Source organism: Strongylocentrotus purpuratus, unplaced genomic scaffold, assembly GCF_000002235.5.
Source record: "Strongylocentrotus purpuratus isolate Spur 01 unplaced genomic scaffold, Spur_5.0 spur5_scaffold_14, whole genome shotgun sequence".
Lineage (NCBI taxonomy): Eukaryota > Metazoa > Echinodermata > Echinoidea > Camarodonta > Strongylocentrotidae > Strongylocentrotus > Strongylocentrotus purpuratus.
This window is the reverse complement of record NW_022145599.1, coordinates 8,527,078-8,551,896: the sequence shown is the minus strand read 5'-3', so window position 1 is coordinate 8,551,896 and position 24,819 is coordinate 8,527,078. Positions and strand designations below refer to the sequence as shown.

General features: G+C 37.3%; 1 protein-coding gene across 1 annotated transcript in view; it reads right to left on the bottom strand.

Moving 5' to 3' along the window:
* Positions 1-2,490: 2,490 nt before the first annotated feature.
* Positions 2,491-24,819, bottom strand: part of LOC574758 (dexamethasone-induced Ras-related protein 1) — a 47,526-nt gene continuing 25,197 nt past the window's right edge. The window contains exon 2 of the mRNA XM_775142.5: positions 2,491-3,068. Within this exon, the coding sequence (XP_780235.3) occupies positions 2,491-3,068 (578 nt within the window). The remainder of the gene's footprint in view (positions 3,069-24,819) is intronic.

The window sequence follows — 24,819 nt, the reverse complement described above, 5'->3', positions numbered from 1 at the left end:
CAAGATAACGTGTCAGTGTGGAGGCGAAGTAACAAGATTAATGCAGGAATAACTTCTTGATTAAACACCGCCCCGCCAGCTGCAACTGTGGTGGGATTTTATATCCCCAGGGCCTGTCTTAACTTTCCCAACCCGTTTATACATACGAGTATCCTGGCATCGCATTATTTGCAGACGAGCGGTAGTATTTACATCATTATTACTATTAGGGAAATTTGCGCCACAATATTTTCATCTCGTGTCGGCCGCCTGGGGCGTGGGGATGTGTAAGTATGTGTCCACCTCTCTACACACCTCGTGATCATTTGTATGTAATAATTTGACCTTGGTGTAATGAATCATTTTTAAATGATTTTTTGTTCGTGTTCATGGCAGATTATTAGTTGGTGGATTATAATCATCTACATCAAAGGAGCGACTTCAAAATGTTGCATTTTTATTTGGTTCAGAACAAACTAACTCAAACAATATAAGATCCTATGTTCCGAACTTCAAATACTAGATACAGTATTGGTCATCAAAATGACCAAATGTTTTGGACTTGCCCATATACTAAGGCAGCTTTTATTTTCTTAAACTGGTAATTTAGATATATTAAATTAACTAATTAAAGAGGTCATGTAGGCCTATCGCAATCGACAATCCTTCCACATTTTGTGGTTTGGCTCAATAACTTTCGATTCAGAGCACTAAAAAAAATATGCCAAGTGCATGAGTTGAAAGGGCACACATTTCTGCACATATTGAATCAATTCTTGTTTTTTGACTATCTTGCGTTTGATTTCAGTAATTTTAAAATCGTCTTAAATCGTCAATATATGGAGATATTCAAAATCGTTGTTTATCGATCTAAATTTTGTCATTTTTAAAAACTTTTCGACAACATTCCCGCCCATGTATGTTGTTTTCAGATACATTAAATTTGTATAAGTATAATGTAGCAATAAATGGAAAAAAAATACCATGGTTGCCGATTTGATCGGGAATATGTGATCAATTAAGCCCTAAAATAAGTCTGTCTTGAAAGGGTTTATATTAGGTCTGGTCGATAGTTCAACCACGTGACCTTTAACATGTGTAAAACGGAATAAATGGGACATATGTTATTGTGGCCTTCTGAAAATGTGTTTATACATATATACATCGGCATGTTGTCCAACCGATGGAAATTAAATGAAAATGGTATTTTACGACAGCCATATCCTTCATCGATTGCACATCATCACAAAATAATGAGTTATAGATTGAAAAGCGACACCGCATTCTGCATAGATTTGGTAGAGAGAAGGATAAATAATTAAAATATATACGTTAGCTGAAAAATGTTTCAATTAGGCAATAAATATTGAATACATCTTTACCATATTTGTTAATGTTAAATGCTCGGAATTTTCGCTAGAAAATGCAATGTTAAAAAAACGAACATTTTTAATGCATATTTTTTTTGTTTTTGCTAGTGTTCTTTCTCAAATTTCCATATGTATAATGATTTCAACCTTCAAAATTTAATATTTTGTTGTTCTTATTCATCAAAACTTCGTTCAACCTGTTATTTACCTGTCTTTTTTTCATTCCTTCAAAGTATTTTGCAAAATAAATGTTCACATCCCCTTTTATTTCACTCATATAAAAAATTATATCAAAAATACATTTACATTTCCGGGACAATAAGAAATGTTTTCTTCACGGGAACCTTCATACATGTTACATGTATTGATATAAATACTAATATGACAGATAAAACCCTGGTTCTGGGCTAAAATGCACAAAGGATTTGCCTTCAACCTTTTGAGAAAGAAAAAATGCATGCACACCGGGGGGGGGGGGGCTGCGCGAGTAGAGGGGCTGTTAATTAACATCGCTATTGATTCACTGGTGTTAGAGGTGCGCTAGCATAATGTTTTCACCTTTACCCCCCCCCCCCCCCACCTCCCGAAGATCCCCATCAAACGGATTGGGTACACCGCATAGACCCATCTGCCTGTTTTTGCCTTTTCTTTTTGTTTTCTAAAGTGGCTCTTGGGTTGCAAAAATAAATATTTGGCAAGGAAAGAATCATGACATATTAGAAACTTGGGGCTGTAAAATACATCGAGAATTGGTAAAGTCCTACAATTCATTCAGCAGTGTCGACAACATAATATGAAGGTTTTGACTAAGATAAATATTCCCTATCGAGAAATTGCACTTTTGAAACGCCTTATTCTAGCTTGCTGCATACAATAATTTCACACATTTATATCACACTACTCTTATAATAGACTACTCGTCATACATCGTATCTAACTATGTAGAAAATTATCAAAAGCATTGAGCCGGCATGGCTATCACGACAGTTATTGTTAGTCCTCGTGCATCACATCCTCAGTTGCATAATGGAAGATTTGTCTTTTTTTTCACGAGCAGTAGGCAAAAAACCTGGAAAGAAACGGCGATATATTATCATTCGAAATCATGTAAGCACTTGGAAAGATGAAAACGATGTCGTCATCATTGAACGATGCATCCTCGTTTCTTTCTAAACCCCGTACCTTCAGCCGCTGGTTCCTCTTCTTCGTTTATATCGCCACGCTTTACGCTGCGCAGCGCGTTGTTGCGCACCTGCAGAAGGTCACTGCGCAGGCTCGGTCGGCGAGCGTTGGGCGAGATAACGCCGCACGCGTCACTAATGCGCTTGCGCAGTGTGATTCCCCTGGGGTTCGACTTGGGTGACAGGTCAGGTGGACCAGCGTTGTCACTACCACCAACTTTGCGATGCTGCGACGGTGTCATCTCGGCGGGAAGTCTAGCGTGCTCGAAAAGCGAATGGAAAAGGCAGTCGATGTTGATATTGTCCTTGGCGCTGACCTCCAGGCACGAGCACCGTTTGGCGGAAGACACTGCGCGACGTGCGTCGTCGAAGTCGATTTCGCGGAAGTCGTCGCGATCGACCTTGTTTCCTGCGAGTACCATGGGTGTTGATTTGATCCCCTTGGCCCTCTTGGTGTCGATGATTTGCTGTCGTATACGAAGTACTTCTTGAAACGTCTCCTTGTTGTCTATTGTGTATACCAGCATGAAGGCATCTCCTATGTACCAAGAGAAAAAGAGAAAACGACAGTTATAACACTGTTTCATCAATACAAAAACAAAACTTATACCATCTACATGTGTCTATGTCTGTTTAGAACATTTCATTGATGATTTAGACCCTAACTCAAAACGTTTGCAATCGATAGCAAAATGACATTGACCAATCAAGACTGTTCGAAAGGCTAACCATGATTAACCATTATTATAATCGGTTTTTTAAATTTGCACTTGATCGCAAACCTTTCTGTTTAGCCTGGCCGATGATCGAAGAAGTTAAAGGTGACTGAGAAAGGGGTGGAATATAAGAAGATATATATATATATATATATATATATATATATATACAAGATAAGAAAGAGATACAGTGAGTTTTTGCACCTCATAATACCATGCCTTATTCTGTGATATATAACAAAATAGAAGTTTTTATTATCATCCTCTCCAAGCGCTATAGTTCTCCTTGGAACTATAAGCTAAGAAAGATAACCAACAGTCTTTTTCAAGACTATACCAACAGTCCTTTTCAGGACTAACAAACCCTCAAGAAAGATTACCGAGAGTCCTTTTCAGGACTCCTCAACCCTCTCTCACATGGTGCACTCGCAAGCCTACTGTATAAGTTTTTATTAGTTTTAAACTCTTTTCTCGCTAATAATTTATACAAAGAGAAAATGTACGCATTGTACGATATACCAATTTGACTGCCGGTAACCCCCCTCCTCCCCCCCCCCCCCAAATAAAAGGGGGTTGGGGAAGAAAAAGAAAAAATAGAGAAGAAGAAAATGATTAACGTACAGTTTATGTAGCCTATTATCATCGACTATAAATACATTCAATTTTTTTTCTTCAGTTATTTGAACAACGAAAGGTGCACTTTTCAGGAGCCCTTTAACAGAACAATCTTCTTAGTGCAGTTGCAAACCAGACGCCTGATTTTAGAAACCCTACCTCGCAGTTACTTAGAAATGCTTCTTGCTTTTCCATCTTTAAAGAAGGTCGTGTTGACAACATGGTGCTGCTGTTTAAAAGAACCAGTGTTGACACATACACAGTGAAACTAAAAGGAAATTTTTCGACCATATTCCACAGTGCTGTCTAATTTAAAAAGGCTGAGTTCACGCCACTTTCACACTCGTGACACAGAATGGACACATCGTAACTTGATATATCCAAGGCCCCGTCTTATAAAGAGTTGCGATTAATCCGAATTAATCGCAAGTTTGTAGTCCCCTATCTCTCATGTAAATAGTTGCGATTGATGGCAATCGCAAATAAGTTGCGATTAATGTAAACTCTTTATAAGACGGGCCCAATGAATACCCATCTAACTGCAACCAAAGAATGGGTTTGGAATGCTTTCACTGTGCCTACACTGCGGAAGACCGGTGTTCAAACCATTTACAAGTTGTGTGACACACGATAGCCCAATATAAATTTACACAGAGCATACAAAAGGTAATCACAGTGTGGATTCGGAGCACAATGGTAGATAATGTAGAGGCTCCGTGTTAACACTGAAAGATAATGATACAATTTAAGGCATTTTAGCCACACACAGATACTTACAGAGCCTTTGCACCACTGTGTATCATCATGGAAGTTCAAACACTTTCATATTATTGACAGTGTGAACACATATTGTCTTCACTCTTCACACTAACACTGTGCACTATAAGAGTAAATATAAAATCGCTGGTGCAAAATGGCTTTTTATGGAATAACAAACGTGTGTTGACAGATATTAAGAATAACGATTCTGTCACCCTAAGTCTTTCCGAACACACGAGATACACGATTATCTTACGAGGGTATTCTTCTTTTGCTATGATTTGTAAACAAATACTGTGTACACTTACGGTTTTTCTATTAATGATACATGTATAATTATACATAAGATACATTCAGAGAAATGTTATCATTTTAAACACTTTAAAAGAAAATGCGTTAACATCTTATGTAGATATCAATACATTCAAAATAAATAATATACACAAAGAAGATAAAAAAAAAACACAGAGATTTTAAAGTTCAGATCTATCATGATACAGTGTTTATCGTCAAAATTATATTGAAGTCAATGGTACACGAATACGAAGAGATATACAAAAGGGTATTAAAATTGCCTCCGAGTCAATTTTTAGAAAGCCTTTGCGATGTTTTATTTGTAAATGCCTTCAATTTCTACTTGAGGAATTTAAGTTTAACGGAAAGGAGGTCATCCTGGGGAAGGCATTAAGATTTAAAATCTTTGTGATAGATCGTAGCCTATTCATCAACTTTGAAAATAGGATAGTTTTTATATGAATAAACTAAATAACTTAATAAAATAAAAAAAGGAACGATGATGTTACTCTAGCTGAGCAATTAATTGTAAATCATCGAATCGCGATTGGCATGCGAGGTCGTGTTTGTCTAATTCCTTTTGCCGTGATGAATAGGCGGGAAACGGGACCCATCCGATGTCGTCTGCACACAATATTGGGTTACCGTAAACCAAGAAAATCAACTGTTCCCTGACCCGAATTTTTTCCTCTCTGTCACTATAACGTGCCCATACGATCGTTGTATTCTCCGAATCCTCGTGTTTGCAAGAAAAGAAAAAAAAATGCACGTAGCTTTGAAGCATGATAATTATACTAACAGATATTCTAAACATGTCTAAAATATTTGACAGCTTGTGTAATTTGAATTTAAGTAATTTTAATATTAATCCATTTCAATCATGATTTTAGTCAATTTCATTTGATGCACCTTATTGAAAAGCGAGATGAGGAGGTGTTGGAAAAACCACGCTGATACAATGAATTTAATTTCTATACAGGATAGTCTGGTGGAAACATTCATTGAATTATCTCTGTTCTTTCAATTGTTTGTCTCTGAATGTAAAATATTTTAATTGGTGTGCTTTTACGAAGGTCTTAAAACCCTTTGTAGACTTTTCGTGGGTTTACCTCGTAACCTAGAAGAAAATCAAAGTGTAAATGACGACATAATTAAAAAGTATATAATCCAAGGTCCAAGGTAGCTACTCAATGAAGCTATTCCATGCTAAATTATCACAGGCTTTTGCTCATTTCGCATTCATACGATCATTTGATATTTATGGAGAATTTTAAGCTTCTGTGCACTTGCCTTCAGTTGTGTATTAGTTCTAAAGATCAAAGATCACGCCCGCTACTGTTTTAATCGTGAAAGTTTTAATCACAACGCAAACGAGGTCCTAAATGTCAAATGCCTTAAAAATCACATTGGCTGTTGAATGATTAATGCTGTTCGTGTATACCATTATAAATAGGAACACATTATATATGCATCTTTGATATCTTGCGATTAGGTATTCAAGGTTATGCAGAGTGATCTAGTTTAGGATTAAAAGGACAAATAAATAGGCAAGGAAATTTGAGCAGTGGGTAATTGGGCTGGATGAATATTGAAAAGGGAAATAATAAACAATACATGAAAAGGCAGATACTGAACAAGAAAATGAAATTTGGTATGATTTCATACCGTTTTTAAACATGATAGCATTTTGTTCTTTTGATAAACATTATGCAGTCAAATAAATATTCAGTCTATATTTTGAATAATTAAGATTGTTTATTGCATAATAATATTATGTATATATTTTTCATTTTTATTACCTTTCAATAAAATTCATGAATGAATGTAGATCAACACAGTGTATTAAATTTGACAGTTGTCAAACTCATTCTATGTTTTCTATTAGCCCTTTCTTTCAACAGTATCTCCTGAAAATTACAGATTACAAATTATGAATATTTCTGGCAATTCAATGTCAAAATGAAAATTTGGGACATTTAATCAACGAACTCCATCAAGAAACAATACTGCTAGTATATGTTAGGCACAATATACTTTGCCTACGTATACATTCAATTCGTAGTTTTATAATTCCTTGCATTTCACCCAAACGCGGCTAGAACCATCGATATTTTCAACAGAAAATACTTCTGAAGTACCGAATCAGGCGCAAATAACTGCAGAGTATTGCTATCGATGCAATTTCAAAACATTTCCAAACAGCCGCAAACTTTCATATAACAGGACACAAAAGCTAAGCTAAGAGCACATCACACGACCCACGTCATTCGCAATGCAATTTTGAAATTTGCAATTTCTTCTTAAGTGGATAATCCTCGAAAAAAATCTTAGGTAAATAACATTAAACACGTCCTATACTGCCCCGGTGAATTACTTTCTATTGGCATTTTGCAACATGTGGCAATCGCAGACGACCTTTGTGCGACAGACATTGCACTTTTCGTTTTGGCGGGCTTTCCCCTCTCAACACGCGGGAACACACTCAATCTATTCCCAATAGTACGCTAATAAGAATGATAGGAGAGTATTTCCTGCCTTTGAAAATGAACTCTGTGATACTATCAAAGGGACACCTACAACTCATACACAACACTATTGAGACTAATCTAAGAGTGAATGGCGATTCTAAATAGATATTGCGAAATCATTTCTGTCCCAATTACAGTTATGAGTTACCATTTAAATGTTCCAAAAATATGAAAACTCGTACACCTCTTCTACAAATCATATAGTCTTAACTGCTGACGACATAAACAATTTCCTGATGGTTGCCCGACATAGCAATAATTAATATACAAAACATGCTTTCTGTAAGAACAAAAAATCTTCAAACGTAGAGAAAATATTTCACCGGACTCTTGGCGAAAAGTCATATACAAACCCTTTGTATACCAGTCCTGTCTCATACTTAACTCGGCTATATTAAAATATTCACATGATGCACCTTTATTAAACGATCCCTGAACATGCTGAATGGAAAGTCCTTGGAATCTATTTAGGATTCAAAACAATTATTTGTATACTCTTATTAAACTTCTCTAGGCAGCGAATTCAAAAATATAATTGTAGACACTTATAGATGCTCACTTTAATATCCAGTGCGACGATCAGTGCGGACTGATCTTATTTTAGACTAAGCGGATTAAGTGAACACTGTCATAGACGAGCGAGCGAAAAAGAAACAAATGTAGGTCGTCTCTTATGTAGTATGGGTCTCCTGCACTCTAACGTATACAAAAGAGTTTGAAGAAAGAGAGCATCTGTATTGCCAAGTAAGACTGGATAAACTTCAATTTAAGGAATATGATGTTATGCAAACTTGAACTTCCTGCTAAAAAGAAGTTAAATGCAAGAATCCACTATTATATAGTTTCATAAAATAAGTCTCTTCTAACCCCCAATGTTCTTTCCTGCCTTCGCTATCTGCCTCTGTCTCTCTGTCTGTCCGCATGTCTCTTTCTTTCTGTCTCCTCCTTTCATTCATACACACACATAAATATGTTTGAATAAATGAATAAATAAATACACGCACGAACACACGCACACACACAAATACACCCCTCCACCACTCTTTCTCTCCCTTTCCCCCTCTCTTTTCTGTTTCATATACTGCCCATCACATTTCGGCAACCCAGATGCAAAGAAAGTTCACTCCGAGAAAATCAGCAATACAGGGGGAAAAGCCTCATAACTTGTAAATCATCTAAACATTCCTCCAAAATAATGCTGTCCTGAATGTCACAGTATTGCAAGTTCGAAGTAACATTTTAAGTTTTAGTCTGAGTAAAGTACAAACATCAGAAGGAGACCAGCAGCACCCCTCCCCCCTTCCTAAAAAAAAAGAAGAAAATACTTTTAAAAACACCGTGGTTTAAAATACTAAGGGTTACCCGTCGTTGCCTAAACATTATGACATTTTCTTCATCCTCTTCTTTATTTTGGGTAGCAAAATGAAAACCTCAAACGTCCTTTGTCTAGCTTAGGTTGATGAATTGACGAACGAGATGTTAACATGGAGGAGACTAGAATCATCTCAGCACTTTTTCATGGTTCAGGCTCTAGAGATTTGATCAAAGAAGGTGACAGACGCTATCTCGATTCCTTGTGACTTCCAATATCACCCCACGCTCTTCATTTCATATTTCTTCAATGCTTTCGGATCTTCCTTCTCTCCTCCTTTCTCGCTCTCAATCTTTATTCCTCTCCTTCCCCCTCTTTTTCCTTTCTCTCTCTCACACACCCCTCTATCTCTCTCTCCTCTTCTTCTTCCATGTCGCTATTTCGTTCGTATTAACATATACAATTCTTCTTTCGAAAGCCCCTCTCACTTCTTATCTTACTCTCTTACTGTTTTTATGTTTCCGTCTGTTTGTCTGTCTGTCGATTTATCTGCCCCTCTTTCCGTTTTACTATTGTTCATATTTTGACATTGCTCTCTCGTTTTGTTTTCGACTATCTGCTTACTCGCAGCCTTCTCTTTCTTAATGTCTGTATATCTGTCTGTCTGTATGTGTGTGTCTCTCTCTCTGTCTATCTCATTTACTCTATCTGTTTTGCACTCTCTGCATAAGGTTCTATGATAAACATTTCTCATATAACTTTCAATGAACATTTTGTGCCCATTATGCACCATTTCTTCGTAAACCTCTCTCGACGAAATTTCAGGGCTAAATTTAACCCCATCGACTCAATACTGTGAAAGAATCCTTAAACACCGTTTTTTGCTATCAGAGAGGGGAGAACCATGGACCTACTACCCTCCCGGATATTCCTTCATTTAAATGAACACAGTGTGTTCAGAGCGATAAGACTCCCCAAAACCTTGGAGTTTTGAGGGCAGTCATCCCTAGAATAATATTGAATATTTGACTTGAGGGGGAACGGGCTTGTTCAGATGGTTTGCACGTGCTTTTTACTTCGTTTTCGAGATTTTGCCTTTAAACAGTTCGCACTATCACTTGAATAAAAACAAACTACGAAAACCTCCCCAGATGACACGAACGCCTTCATGAGCTTGGTGCCATGGTAGTATCGAGATTAAATGAATTCGAAATTGGAGAAATCACAGAAAATAAACTTTTAAAGGAGTGCTATATTCATCAAAAGGACTGTTATTTTAAAAAGAACCGAAAATGTAGCGAAATTGACAGATTTGACCATCCAATACGGATGGTGGGCCTTAGGGGTATTAGTTACTATGTCATCACGTCCATTATAACTGGGAAATCATACGAATTGAGCATACGTTTAATTGTCATATTTAATCTAATTCTGATGCCCATCTACTAGTTGTTTGTATCCTAAAATATTTAAAGTGATACAATCAACCTACATGATCGAGAAAAAATCGGGCAAATACCACAAGGAGTAAAAGACGATTCCGTAACCATGATGTATAGAGACGTAGAGAGATATTCCTTTTTTTCTTAATAAATGATTAGAAGTTTTCCAATTTCCCGAAGCCTTTCGACGACAGGTGCTTTTAAGCACACGATAATGTCATCTGGATCAGCGCACGGCTAAGAAGTCTATAATATTCATTAATATTCTGATGAATTCATGCCAGAAACAGGCTTAGAATACTTCGACTGATATCGGATTGACCCAATAATGTCCTTCGTTCGTTCTTATATTTATCTATTTTAAGAGAGAGAATACCATGGCCTGTTTTCTATCGAAAGATATGGAACGAGTACAAGATGCGATTGAATATTTGTGCGAGTTTTGGCGGTCACGCCGCCATCGGTGTGTCAAGGAGTGGATTATTTCCGTCGTTAGTGTAAAATGGTCTGATGATGTGACTTTTGGTGCCAGAAAGGCATAGCTTAAATACAAAATTGTTTGATTCCACTTTAGTTGCTTTAAAAATAAAAAATCTTCGGTGTATTTTCTTCCTTTCCAGTTCATGATATCATTTCCAAACTTCTCACGCTTTGTCGTGTTCATGTGGTGTTTGTTTCCTCTTTTTTTCTCCAAATCGGTTGATGTTGGTAATGAATATCCACTCTTAATGATGGTTGACGCCTCAATTTCCGAGGATGTCTAGCTACTACTACAGTGGGTTTTGGAGTCTCCCGTGTGTCCTCTGATGGCTGAAAAGGCCAATTTTGGACTGGCAACGACGTCCAAGGCTTAAGCAGGCAAAGATTGGGGTTTGCGCTGTTGTGGTGCATCTGGTCTTTCCAACTGTACTTTTATAAATTATACTATCATCTTAAATTACCATTAAAGGATCACGAAGTAACCGTCAAAGCTTTCAAAACAGTATCTTAAATGGTAGATTTACGCATTCGAGCATGCTGTATCGAACAGTTTAAAGGTTTAATCTAGCATGTTAAATTGTGTTCATTCCTCGATCCTTTTAAATGATGAGTTGACACTCTATGTTTGTAAGTGTAATTCAACTATTCATTTATATTCTCCTTCTTTTATTTTTGTTGATTTTTTTTTCTCCATCCCTTGACGATTACGGGGGTCCTGGCGATTCGCAAATAGTGTATACCATGACCTACTTAATGCACGTACAAACCACAATTTTTAACAGACAGAATAAAAACAATGGTCTGGATTAATCCGCTTAAAGTCACTTGAAGTCATTTATGCTCCAAAAACATGCAATCATAGGCTTGATAAGACATCTAATGACCCGATGGCATGTTTAAAAAATAGTTCTTTTGTTGGTGATCCCAGGTATCTTCGGAATCAAAGGTTTTCCAGGAACGTTCCATGCTGCATTGATAAGCTATGCACCCTTGATCAAGTGTAGATATTAATTACACGCTTAGAGAACACAAATCACTGAGGCAAACGAAAACGTAGATCAAGCTTGAAGATTCGCGTCAGCTTGGGAGAGAGGGAATGAATATTGATGACTTTAATTCTGAAGAAAAAAATATGGAGATACCCATTAGGGATGACGAAAATAGAGGGGGGAGGCAGTGGGATCAATGCGAATAACTTATATGAGGTAGTTTAAATATTATTAAAATATACCCTTGACATGATTGCAACTACTTTCGAAAAATTAATTCAAGGGCAATTAAAATACTCTATTCAATATTGAAATAGGGTATCGAAAAATCGGGTATTCAATAGGGTATTAAAAATGGGACATAACACAGGGTCTATTCTGTACTGTATGTCCCATCGAAATCATGTACACATTACGTTATTGTAATGTTCGCCTTAAAGTAGTTGTGATCGCGTTTCTTTGTATCTTAATAAAAGCAATGATTCTTTTTAATTATTCAACGATTCAACAGCCTAAAACATTTTCACTGATTCCCAAACATGATTAAGAAAGAATACAAGAACATAATTCTCTCGTTATGAACTTTAAGGTATTTAGATGTATAAAGTCAAAGCCACGTTGAATTTGTACACCAAACCAGTCGTGTTTACTCATGTCGTAGCTTATCAAAGTGAAACATCATCTAATTCAATGCCTTTAAGTCTATAACATGTCAGCTTATAATTAAACGTAGAGTACGAACGTGCTAAAAACACATCTACGCGTGGCGCCTTTGCGACAAGGGCCACGTGACCGGGAAGCGGAACCAATTGGAACGATCCGTCTGTAGAGAAAGTGACGCATACATAACTAGGGGTTTGTATTAGCAGTGAATGCGTCTCAATGCTTTATTAGGGCAGTTATACCACAAAGATATGAATGACATTACGGTCAGACTCGCTCCATTGGTTTGGGAAATCATCACGATCATTTTTCTTCCAAATACGCATTTTTGAGAGGCTTCGAGATCGCCATAAGATGAGATTTGATAATGATACGCAGATCCGAATGAATTATTAATTAAATTTTTTTTCCGTTTGTCTGATTATCTGTGAAACTAAAATAAATTAAAATATGCAAATAAAAAAATGAAGTCAGAAAAGTCTGAAGGGCACTTGCGGCATCAGTTTAGAGTTTAACACAACATACCATTAATATTCTCTTCTCTGATGTTTCTAAACTCGAAATATTTACCACATAGATCCCTATGTTCTGAAGATCATTATGCTGGTTATAAAGGAGATACTCATTGGGTGATTTTGTTGTAGGATGTTCGAACAGATTTTATCTGTTACACAGACCTTTGCTATAATGAAGTCATTTTTCTGTTTTATGTACAAATTTGATAAAGTGTGTTCCTTCTCTCCTTCTTTCATTAAAAGTCGCGGTATCATAGATTACAGAAATCATAGGTCAATAAATACATTTTAAGGCTCCAAAATTTGACAGTTGAATTTTCCATCAAAGTAAAAATCATTTTTTATACAAAGTACAATCTTCAAGGAACATGGGAAACCCGCACATGCTAATGTTTCTCTATTTGATATTACCTCACTGAGAAGGAAGCGAGAAAAGGGAATCGCGGGCAATTTTTTTTTTCAGACGAAACCCGATAGTGTGGAATTTGCGAGTAATGTAATATCTCATTTGCCTGGATCCCGGGAAAAACTCGCGTTATGCCGTAAGCCCATCAGATAGCAAAGTAAGGAAGACTGAGATTTTCTCGCGAGATAGGATTGCGTTGCTTGCGGTGACAGGATAGTAAATAGGTTTGCGATACCGGGGGCTTAGTGAAGAAGAACACGCGACAAGTCCCCCCATCCCGCTAGGGGATTTTACCCCGTGAAGAGGGCATGTGATCACCGCCGGGTGCCCTCTTACCTCACGTAGTGGTGCTAAGGGGGCTCCGTTTGAGGGGCGTGGCGGTAGCTCAGGTGTGCATGTGTTGTTTACTCAAAGGGGAGCTCACGTTCTAGCGATAATTACGTCACATTCGGGGGTAAATCGTAAGTTCGGTTGAGTTTTGATCGGGTTTATTTGAACAAAAGTCTTTCGTTGATCAATATTGGCCAATTATTATGTCGGTAAATGCAACAAAAAAAAAAAATCTCCTACAAAATGACAACATTAAATTTGACGCCTAATCTAGAGTCAAAGGTATCCTTTTCAATTGTTGCATCTTGAAGAAAAAAAATGCAAATTCAAATCTTTGGATCCATCAAAGGTATAAGGTAAGATTTAGCACGGTAAACTCGTGTCGTTTTCCTTTGACGTCTGCAACAGGTGTTCAATCTCAAAGCATTACCCAAGCCAAAAATAGACTATAATTTTAGTTTAACATTTTCTGACAATAATTAACAAACTTAAATAAATGTATATTTCCCTTACGTTTCCTCTCCTTTCGCTGTTGTTGGTACACTGCCTTTTATTTCTATGGCAAAATTATAACGAAATCGGTAAGGAGTACTTTAAAAGTATGTGTTATTCCTTTTTTTTTGGTCACCATCCCGGTCTTGCTAATTCCAAGAACCTATCAGACTGATCTTTCAACATATATTTTTAGCCGAATAATATAGAACCTTTGAGCTATTTTCCTTAAGTGTAAATGCAATCATAAGAAAAAGCAATCAAGTAAAAAGCGCGTATTTATACAGTCAATTCACAAATGGGATTGTAAAATGATTATCTCTTGGGCGGATTAGATGTTTACAAGTGCCTCAAGTTTGGACAATTGTTTTGATAATTAAAGTTATGGGTTATTCTGAATTCTGTCAATACGGAATGAAACATTCCCGGTATAGCAACAGACTAGTTGGGAATTCAAACGGCACTATATCGGTGGCGGTTGCTATCGATTGCAATTCGTATAAATCGAGACGATGGCTATGAGCACTTTACTAATAACGTCTGATTTCCAGAGGGGCGAAGAATTTTATATGATATCTCAATCGTGAAAGTAACCCTCGGGGAAGAGTCGCCACTGATATTCTAAGAAAAGAGACTGTATTTGGAAAATATATACATGCGTTAATGTTTTGCATCTGATTTTCTAGTTTTATTTATAGATAAAAGCCTAAGTGATGAGAAATATGATCAGTGTCACCAACGTGTTATCGCAAGATGTTGTGCAGAATGAAAATGCAAACAACTGATGGACACTAAAAAGGGGGGAAAAGGTGAAGTTTAAAGGAGAAAGTCAGAAGAAGGTAACATAAGGTAAACAAAGTGGAAAAGGTCACAAAAGGAAAAGTGCAGTTTTAAAAGGAAACAACGAATGGACAAGGAAAATAAAACTAAACTTTAGATTCACACACGGATGAAGAGAGGGGGGAAACGAGAGAGGGAGAGAAAGAGAGAGAGAGAGAGAGAGAGAGTAGGAAGAGAGAGAGAGAGAGAGAGAGAGAGAGAGGGAGAGAGAGAGAGATAAAGGGTCATGGATAGCGAAAGAGTGTGAAAATTGAAGTTGGTTTGTAAACTTTCATTATAACACAACACCCAAAGTAATACGGAGTCCTATAGATATTTGAAATATATAACAAAATAAAGATTCGCAGAAAAAACATCAGTAGCTACCTAAAATTCGCAAGGATGAAAGTTTAAATCGGGAAAAACACCCCGATGCGGTCATTTCTAAATCAATTTGCGCTAAATGTTAAACGTCCTAAAACAATAATCACCATGGCGCATTCAACTTGAAATAAATTATTTAATTTGCCCTTTCTTTTCATCTTCAAATCAAATCTTAAGACTCCCAGGAATGAAAGAGTCTGCATTCCTAGCCTATTTTGGGAAGGTGAAACTCTCAATCATTACAAGTTCAACTCCGCACTGTCCATTAACTGTGTATCCTCTAGTGGCGAAAGGGGGCGGGGGCATAGGCGAAGATTTTTCGATTCCTGAGGGTTATGATTTAAGCACGGACTACGCCAGGAGCGGTCCGAGCGCGTAAATAAGAATCGAGTGTCCCGGGTATGTAATACGGTAGCTACAGGGTTGAGAGCTGGGAATGGAATTCGCAGGGAAATGTATTTTATTTGAAGAGGATGATTTACCAGGTGGAAAAAGAAGAATAGGAGGAGGATAAGAAAAGAGAGGATGGGTGGTGTGAAAAAGGAAGTGACGAGGAGGGGGAGGAAAGAAGATGAGAGGAAAGAAAAATGTAGGAGAGGGGAGAGGGAAAACAGAGAGGGTAACAAAAAGAGGGAGACAGTGGGGCAGGAAACAGAGAGAGGGAGAGAGAGAGAGAGAGAGAGAGAGGGGGGGGGACGGAGAAAGAGAGAGGAGAGGGAATTTAAAAGATGGACAAAGCCCAAAGCGATGAAAGTGCAGGTACAGGAACGAGAAGTACTGACGATGAATTGAAAGGAAAGACAAGGATTTATATATGAGAATTTTCTGCAGGTGTTAAAAATAGGGAAATCATAACCAACAAACGAGCATTATGAAAAATGAATTACATTTGTTTCATGAAATGGTCCCTAAGGGAAATAGGTTATAATGCATATCAAATCATCGGTTAGGAATGACTTCAATATTACATAATTCCCACTGATAAAAAAATTAGAAAGATGATCATTTCATTTATTTTCATTTATTTTCATTTATTTTCTACATTCCAGTTAAAAACATTTACAAAATAACGTTCATTTCACAAAATAGAAAAGAATGCATACATAGAAACAAACATATAAAACGAAATCAAGTAAGTGACAAAATGGGGATATAATGAGTACAAAAATGTTATCTTGAGGATGCTCATGAAATTTCCAAAATAAGATTGACGTTGAATGACATGTCCCGCCATCAATATCAACAATTTTTTTTAAATAAAGGGGAAGGTGGGGGGGGGGGGGAGTTGCCTACAACAAAATTGTAAAGTTGGCGCCACCTACTTCTCCGGCAATACAATAATAACAGATCATCTAGTCCAATGGGTTTTATTCCCATTGTATGACTGACATTTGAAAGAACACTACTCTTGCGATAGAATCCTGGTGATACATCATATGTAATGAAGTTATCTATCAGAAAATATGTTTTATTGTATTTACACGCGCGTGTCCGTGTGTGTTATCGTTAATTCTAGCTCAACACGTAAACCCGCAATCAGTATCGAATTTCATTTCGACCGACTTTTCACGAACCCAATGCCGTCCGACATGCTGTATCGACAAAAGATTGTTTACACCGAAACCACCAAAATCTCTGGAAGACACACTTTCAGGTGATCATGTTGGTTTTCCGGTAAGCATTGTCGATATTATCCTCCCTCCAGGGGACTGGCTGCCATCTTGTAATGTGAACTCTCCCAGGTGGGGGTATAGGGCTTACCGGGGAGCTCCGACGGAAACGTTTCCGCTCTTTTCGCTTGATATTTTCGGTTCCGCTTCGAGGCAAACTTGTTGTTCTCTTTGCCCGTACTCCCTTTGCGCATAATTTAGTCGTAATGCCATGATATGTTTTTTTTTAAAGGAATTATTTCAAGTTTCTTGATTAAAATTACAATTAAAGCTCACTACAATGGTGTGGATCGTATCTATGTATTGGAGAGCACTGACATCAAGGGGGTAAGAGTTTGTCGGTCCTACGATGTGGATGAAATGCAAAATAACTAGAACACATATTTAATACTGTCACAACGACCAACGATTTAGTCTCCGATGGATTTCTTTAATAATAGCAACATCAGTTTACAATCTCTCAAGTAGAGGACAGGAATTCTTCGTATTTCTCGCACAGTATATCGTTGTACGTACGTAGCATAATTTGTTGTTCCTATAACGCGTGCATCTTCCTGGGGCATAAAGTAAACAAGACGAATGCAATTTGGGTCTCGGCATCAAAATGACAACCTCTATATCTTTCATCCCTTTCAACCTCTTTCCTTTCGCAGATTGTCGGAATATCGGTCTAAATTTGTACCTCTGTGTCTGCCTGTCTCGCTTTTTCTTATATAAAGTTATCCCCTGCCGATTCTACCTATATCGCTCTCTTTCTATGTCTAAATATTTAGTTTATGTCGTGAATCTTCTATTCAAGTCAATCCGATGATCCTCGGTCTTAATCACTATTGACAATCCATCACATTTTCGGTTTCTCGACGAGGGAAGAGGGGGTGGGGGCGGGGCGGGCGTAGCCTCAATATTTCACAGATTCATCAGCTATTTATCGTCTATCAAATCATTTTCCTTACAGATTTTCCTCTGAGGTAACTGCAGGGACGTACTATGTTCACTCACTGAATGACAAATGATTTAGGTAACAGAGGGAAAATAGGGAAAGAAAGAGAATGAAAAGGTAAGCTAAAACAAGATAGTGAGAAGAAGGTATTACAAACACCCTCTCCCGCTCCATTTCTCGCATTTTATCCACCTGGTAAGATCAGATCCCCCCCCCCCCCCCCCCCCCCGTGATCTAGCCTGCGCTTTACCATCGGTTGTAATACGGTTTGTGTCCAATTAAAGCTGATTTCATATTTTGACGTTGACAATTATAATACTCGGCTGCTTCTTCTTCTTCTTCTGCTTCTCCTCCTCCTCCTCATCCTCTTTCTTCTTCTTATTCTTCTTCTTCTTCTTCTTCTTCTTCTTCTTCTTCTTCTTCTTCTACTTCTTCGTTTAGTAATCTTTTCTGCTAATAATCATCTAAGGACATGTTACCAACCTATCATGAAGATGAAATTAAGCTTGCAAGCGATATGAGGACAATTAATGCACGTTATCGCAAAATAGCACTTTTTGAATAAAAGTCAACACATTTATATATGGAATTTTCATTAAAACAATTTGATGGGCCGCAAGTAACCCAAATATTCAATTCTTCACATGAACATAGTTTGTTTCTTATAGGAGGCATATATATTCTAAGGCAGTCACGTAGTGCGTCTGTCTGTTCATATTGCACCAATCAATCTATGTTAAGTGCTACGTGAAGTACAGTACCTCTCATCCCCGATTGGTAAGTGTAGAAGGATAAATTAATCATATCGTGTACTCGAATCTGATCCATCACATAAGCTCCAGAATCTTGTTTATTCTTCAAAACAATCTTTCCTACGAACTTAAAGAGATTGGGTATCTTTGCCTCAGATTCTAAACAAAATCCTGGATTTAGCTCATGCTGCAATCATAGTTATAAACCTTAATGTCAGTCAGGAATCCCACGACTTTTACAAGCCGATCGCCAGTCTGATTATCAAGATATTATGATTAGAAATCGAAATTTCACACTACAGTCTAAAAGGGGAAATGAGTATGGTAAAAACCGGTCACTCAAATATTTGTTAATGTAAGTGCAGTTAGTGTAACTAGTGTAACTAACTGGGCGGGGCTTAACGTGACCTCGAGCGAAAGGACACCAGACCTCTCATTTTCGCTTCCATTTCATGACCGCAGTAGCAAACTGCGCACCTATACGACATTTCGCTGTAGAGTTTCAGGATTACTTTCTTCTGTGTGTGGAAATCCTGGAATTTATACGATGATTATTTATACAACGTTTCTTGTGTGTGGACATCCTGGAATTTATACGATGATTCTTTATACGACGTTTCGTTATAGAGTTTCGGGATAAATTGTTTTGTGTGTGGACATAGGATTTATTGAGTTTCAGTTCGAAACGATGCCCAAACCTGCGTTTCGTTAGACTAGTTTCGTTATACAACGTATCGTTAGTGAGCGTCCACACACACAATTTCATCGTAAAACTATCGCGAAACGGTATCACTATCGCGAAACGGTATAACTAATCACGCCTAATCACGGAAAATGTTGCGTGTGGACAGGGGGATATTTAACATTGTTAAACGATGCCTTAAAAGCCGCTCGATCATGTTATGAAATCTTTTAGATAACAGCATTCTTTTTGCTCCATCCATAATACATTAGTGAATTATATTAGTTCAATAGGTACATAAAGCATTAGCTGTGTTTTTAATTCGACCTTATTCCATTTCAGTGAACAAAAAACCCAGACAATTCAACTACGCTATCATAAATGTACAGGAACTTCATGTGGTAGTGTAGCACAAAATGTACGTTAATCAATGCAATATTCCTTTATGAGTACATTGAATAGTTGCACATTGTGGAACGTCCTTGAATAACTTCCCATATATAGACACTCATTTCCTTAGCGGTGTAGACGGTAGACAGTTTATAAATGATTCATTCTAAAGTCATTATGAGGCACACGACACATTATTTACCGCATTATGACGAACTCAATGGTTGCGACAGTGCATGAAAATGCTGCTCACAGCAGATCAGAACGACAGCTTTTTTTGGTTCAGCTCATTTAAAATTTAGAATTGAAAACGAAAGAGGTTTATCTTGAATGAACTTTAAAACACAATCCGAACATAACTTCTATGAAACATATATAAACAAAAGTGGATTGAAAAAAACCCTTGATTTGATTTCTCAAAATGTTGATGAATTTCTTTCACCATGGCAAAAGATTTGAAAACAGATTGAAAAGTGTGTGTAGCGATGGTTATTTTACCTGATTGCTAAGAAAGTAGCCAGAGGACCGACGGCTTTAGGTTCTCTCCGAGAGACCTGGTAATGAGGATTAATGCCTTACCAAAGGGCACTAGCGCATCGCTACCGCGCCTCCTCATTAACGAATCAGAAAATGCTGTACGAAAATTGTAGAAGATGATCTCGAGGAATTCAATTCAATTCAATTCAATTCAATTCAATTTCGGTTTTATTACAAATATACCAAATAAAAAGTCCAAAGACTAACAATAATTGGCTTACAATGTATCATATAAAAATGCATTAAATACAGTAGATTTAAAAATTCAGTAATAAGTTAAAGTACATTGCTCACATTGTATCATATAAAAATGCATTAAAAACAGTTGAATTAAAAATTCAGTAATAACTTAAAGTATGAAGAAAAAAAGAAAGATTGTAAGTTATAAAATGGTGATAATCAGTCTGTACATGTCAGTGAATTGAGAAGAGAGAAGAAATGAAGAGTGAAAAGTGGAAGAGAGGGAGAGGGAAAGGATAACGGGAGAAAAAAAGAATGAAGAATATATGACATTGTGAAATAACATATCTATAAAGTTAGATAGATAGATAGATAGATAGACATATACATAGACAGATAAATAGATAGATAGATAGATAAGACAGATGTATAAATTATAATTAGAATGAAACACTACTATCACCATTTCTCACTAAAGCTGTTGCAGAATGTTACTGGCGTCATTTTGTTGAAAATATTCAGTTATTTCATCTTGATAAACTGAAGAAAAATATAATTTGTAATATTATCCGCCGAGCCATACATGGCCCGCGGGGGAGGGGATGAGCGTCCTTATTTTCCAACGCCCCTATGGACTCCGAAGGTCGCTTCACCGATCACTATCTCTTAAAAGGGAATACCCCCACTTCAAAAAATTTCGCGACATAAAATAAATCTAACAAACAAAGGCCCACTAAATTGTTTATCACAAAAAATACCCTTGACTTGGTTGTGAACTGTGTGGTTTTAACCTGAATGGCACCCCACCATCCTTTCAAAAATCACTATAATTGTTCACTAATCCATCAACGAGTTAAATGTCACTATGCTTTTAAGAGACACTATGTTGGTTAATCATACAAGGACGTTGATTTAACGATATCCATTAGTGGGGGAGTGGGTACTATGACAAAGCGAAATCAGTTTGGAAAATTAACGCATGCAAAATTAACAAGATACCGAGGAGAGTCCCCCCCCCTCTTCACTGTACATGATTCGGATATTCAACTGTTATAACTTTACCCACTACATAATAAAAAGCTGAATCGGTTTGGAAAACTTACAGTTAAAAACTAAATTATTCATACCCTTACCAAGTTTTGCAATGTGTGCAAAGTACATGTGAAAAATTAATATGTGGCGATTTTTGTTTCTTGAGAAAGTGACATATTAAAGCTTATAATTGTCAGCATTCAACAAAGGCCCTCGTTCAACCAGTTCACCTTTCATTCTTGAGTTGCGAAAAACACGATTTTTTTTTGTTTAACAAGGGGTAGGGATAATTTAGTTTGTAGTAGTAGTAGTAGTAGTAGTAGTAGTAGTAGTAGTAGTAGTGGTGGTGGTTATTTTACCTGACTGCTAAGAAAGCATAAATAAATGCTTGCTAGTAAGCAACCAGAGAACCGACGGCTTAAGGTCCTCTCCGAGAGACCTGGTAATGAGGATTAATGCCTTACCAAAGGGCACTAGCGCATCGCCTTGGTTTCGAACGTGGGTCACCGGATTACGAGACCACTGCTCTACCGACTGCATGAGCTATCGCGCCTCCTTACCTTACCTTACCTTACTTTAGTTGTTAACTGTACGTCTATCAAATTAACAAGTTAAAAATATGGTACAGTCTGCGGACAAGAGCTGTAAAGTGGCTACGAAATGAAGAGGAAGGCTTTTTACCTTTTATTGAACACGATTTCGATGTACAACTGTTTTAAAATTTAGCCATTAACTAGAGAGTTGGACTGGAGATAATAGGGACTTTTAGATTTGCGTGGATTGATACGTGTGACGTCCATTCAAGGCAGTGCATTAAAAGGACGTCGATCGTCGCAATCCACGTTGTCGTTGTGCAAATCTAAAAGTCCCTAACAGCACAAACTTGGCGACGGAATATTGGGGAGGGTTTCTTACCCTCTTACTTTACTGAAGTTTTTGATAATCGATGAAAAACAAGTCGAGGTTTGTTAAAAACGTTATAATAAACAAATGCATTCACATATGCACATTTTATATTAATCAGCATTCTTTAGAGAGGTCAAGATTCTTTACATATAGTACGTGGATATGATATCATAACTCAATTTACTGAGTTGGCTACGAAATAAAGGAGTGTGTTCTTTGATTAAAAAAGGGCATTCATTAATTCTTAATTGTAAAACCTCTCAATCTGGCCTGCAAGCTTTCACAACAGGGCCATCATTCAGGGATTTCCTAAGTATCAATTAATGATCGCTGTTTTTGCCATTAGGGCTCACACCTACCTTATATGCAATGATCCTGCTGCGGAAAATGGTATGGGTGAAATGCATAATAATGATGGGTTATGCTTGTTTAACTATGGGACACTTCAGTGCGGAAGGTCACATAGCCTTCGCTATCTGGAGTGACGTTTTCATCGATGGCTAATGCTTATCATTATATAATTTCCCATGATAACAATAATCAGAAACGTATTGAAGTAGTTAAAAGTAAATTTTCCAGCACAATTGCAAATCTGTATCTGACATGTTTAACATCCCTTTTACACTCTTTCTTCTTGATTAATCAAACTGTAATAGCCATATCATAATGACCAATTACATGGAATCACACAATTGGAATAAACAAACACAACACGCTCGGGAAGACTTCAAAAAGCTAACCTAATGCTACGGTCACAAAGGTTCGTACGAACGATAATTTCGTACGAATATCCCTGTTTTTCCATTGTCTTCCCGAATTTCCATTGTCTGAAAATCGTTCGTACGGCGTTCGTAGTAGTTCGTAATGGCATTTGTGACCGAGGCTTAAGGCGATTTCAATGCCTTGTGCGTTACCTATCAAAAAATGTGCGAACATGACAATGGCATATTATGTGATCCGAACATGATCTTTAAAGGCAACCCAATAGGATATTACAATTGCCCAAGTTGATTTCTGGAAGGTTTTTGCGATCGTGGTATCTGTATGTAATATCTCTCTTTATATTCTCCTTCTTGGTATTTCTAACCGCATTTAGCCAAAACAAACCCACATTTCCAGCAAATACCACTTGCATTGAATACCACTGTTGAAATGAAAACCAACCGTCAAAATAGAAATCTTGCCGGTGCAGATAGCCTATCGAGTGCATTGCAGTAAGTGTACGAGAACAAGATGACGTTACACCTTTAAACTTTTTAATTCATTTCAAACGTTTATTTAGTTACCAAATGGGGAGATACAAAGCATCTTGTATAGAGTCAGGCGAAAAAGTATACCCCTTTAAATGTCATGTGATTATATAATAGCTCGTTCTTATAAAACGCTTTTCAGGACCGCAGGCCCTCTCAAAGCGCTTTATAGATATATATTATTACTCTGGTCATCGGATTCAGTGAGTGAGTGGACTCTCTCGTTCAAGTGTTTGTCTTCGTATGCCCTTTTCATGTTTACCAACAAGTCTGTATATATACCTGATCATGATTTTGGGGAGGTATACAAAGTGTCACAATATAGAAAAGACGGTGGTGATGGAGAAACTTATATCGTATTCCTCGAGACGACGAGTCAAGAAGATGAGATCATGGACTTCGTCAAGCACATACCCGCTGGGGACAGGAATGAAAAAATAAAAAAAGAGAAACATTTGGACTTTCATTCAGGAATTTCAAATACTAGTCCTCCGTCTCTTCGATTTCATTTTCTTGATTCAATTACTCTGACGTCATGTATTCATTCAAATAAAATTCCTACTTTAAGACTCGGATTTGATCTTCAGTAGATGTAGACTTATCGGATTGCGTGGGTATGTCTGTGCGTGTGTGTATGTATTTGCGTGTGGGTGAGATTATGTATGTGCCTGTGGGTATATATGTGTGTGTGTATATGTGGGTGTTGGGGTGTGTATGTATGTACGTATGTGTATGTGTGCGTGTGTGTGTGTGTGTGTGGGTGTGTTGAAAAAGTGTATGTGTGTGTGCATGTGGGTGAGTGTACGTATGCGTGTGTGAGTGTGTGTGCATGTATTGGGGAGGTCATTTTGACCAAATTAGTCAATAGCACACTAAAAAGATTTTACATTTTTGTACGCTGTATATTTTTGTTGATATAGGCCTATGTATAGGTTATCATGATTATTAAAAGTTCCATCAACATTTTTTAAAACAAAATCTATAGTAGCGCACTCCATAGTAGGTCTTTGTGACCTACACTAAAACACAATAGAAATCCAGAAACCCCTTTGCTCGAGGAAATAAGCTGTCTGAACATAATTACGCAGGCAATGAATACGAACTACTACATGTACATTTAAATGGCCAAACCCGGCAATCTTGTTTGACATACCCGTTTCCCCGTGGGTTTATTTCCTATTTATCTCTGATTACCCCCACATTAGG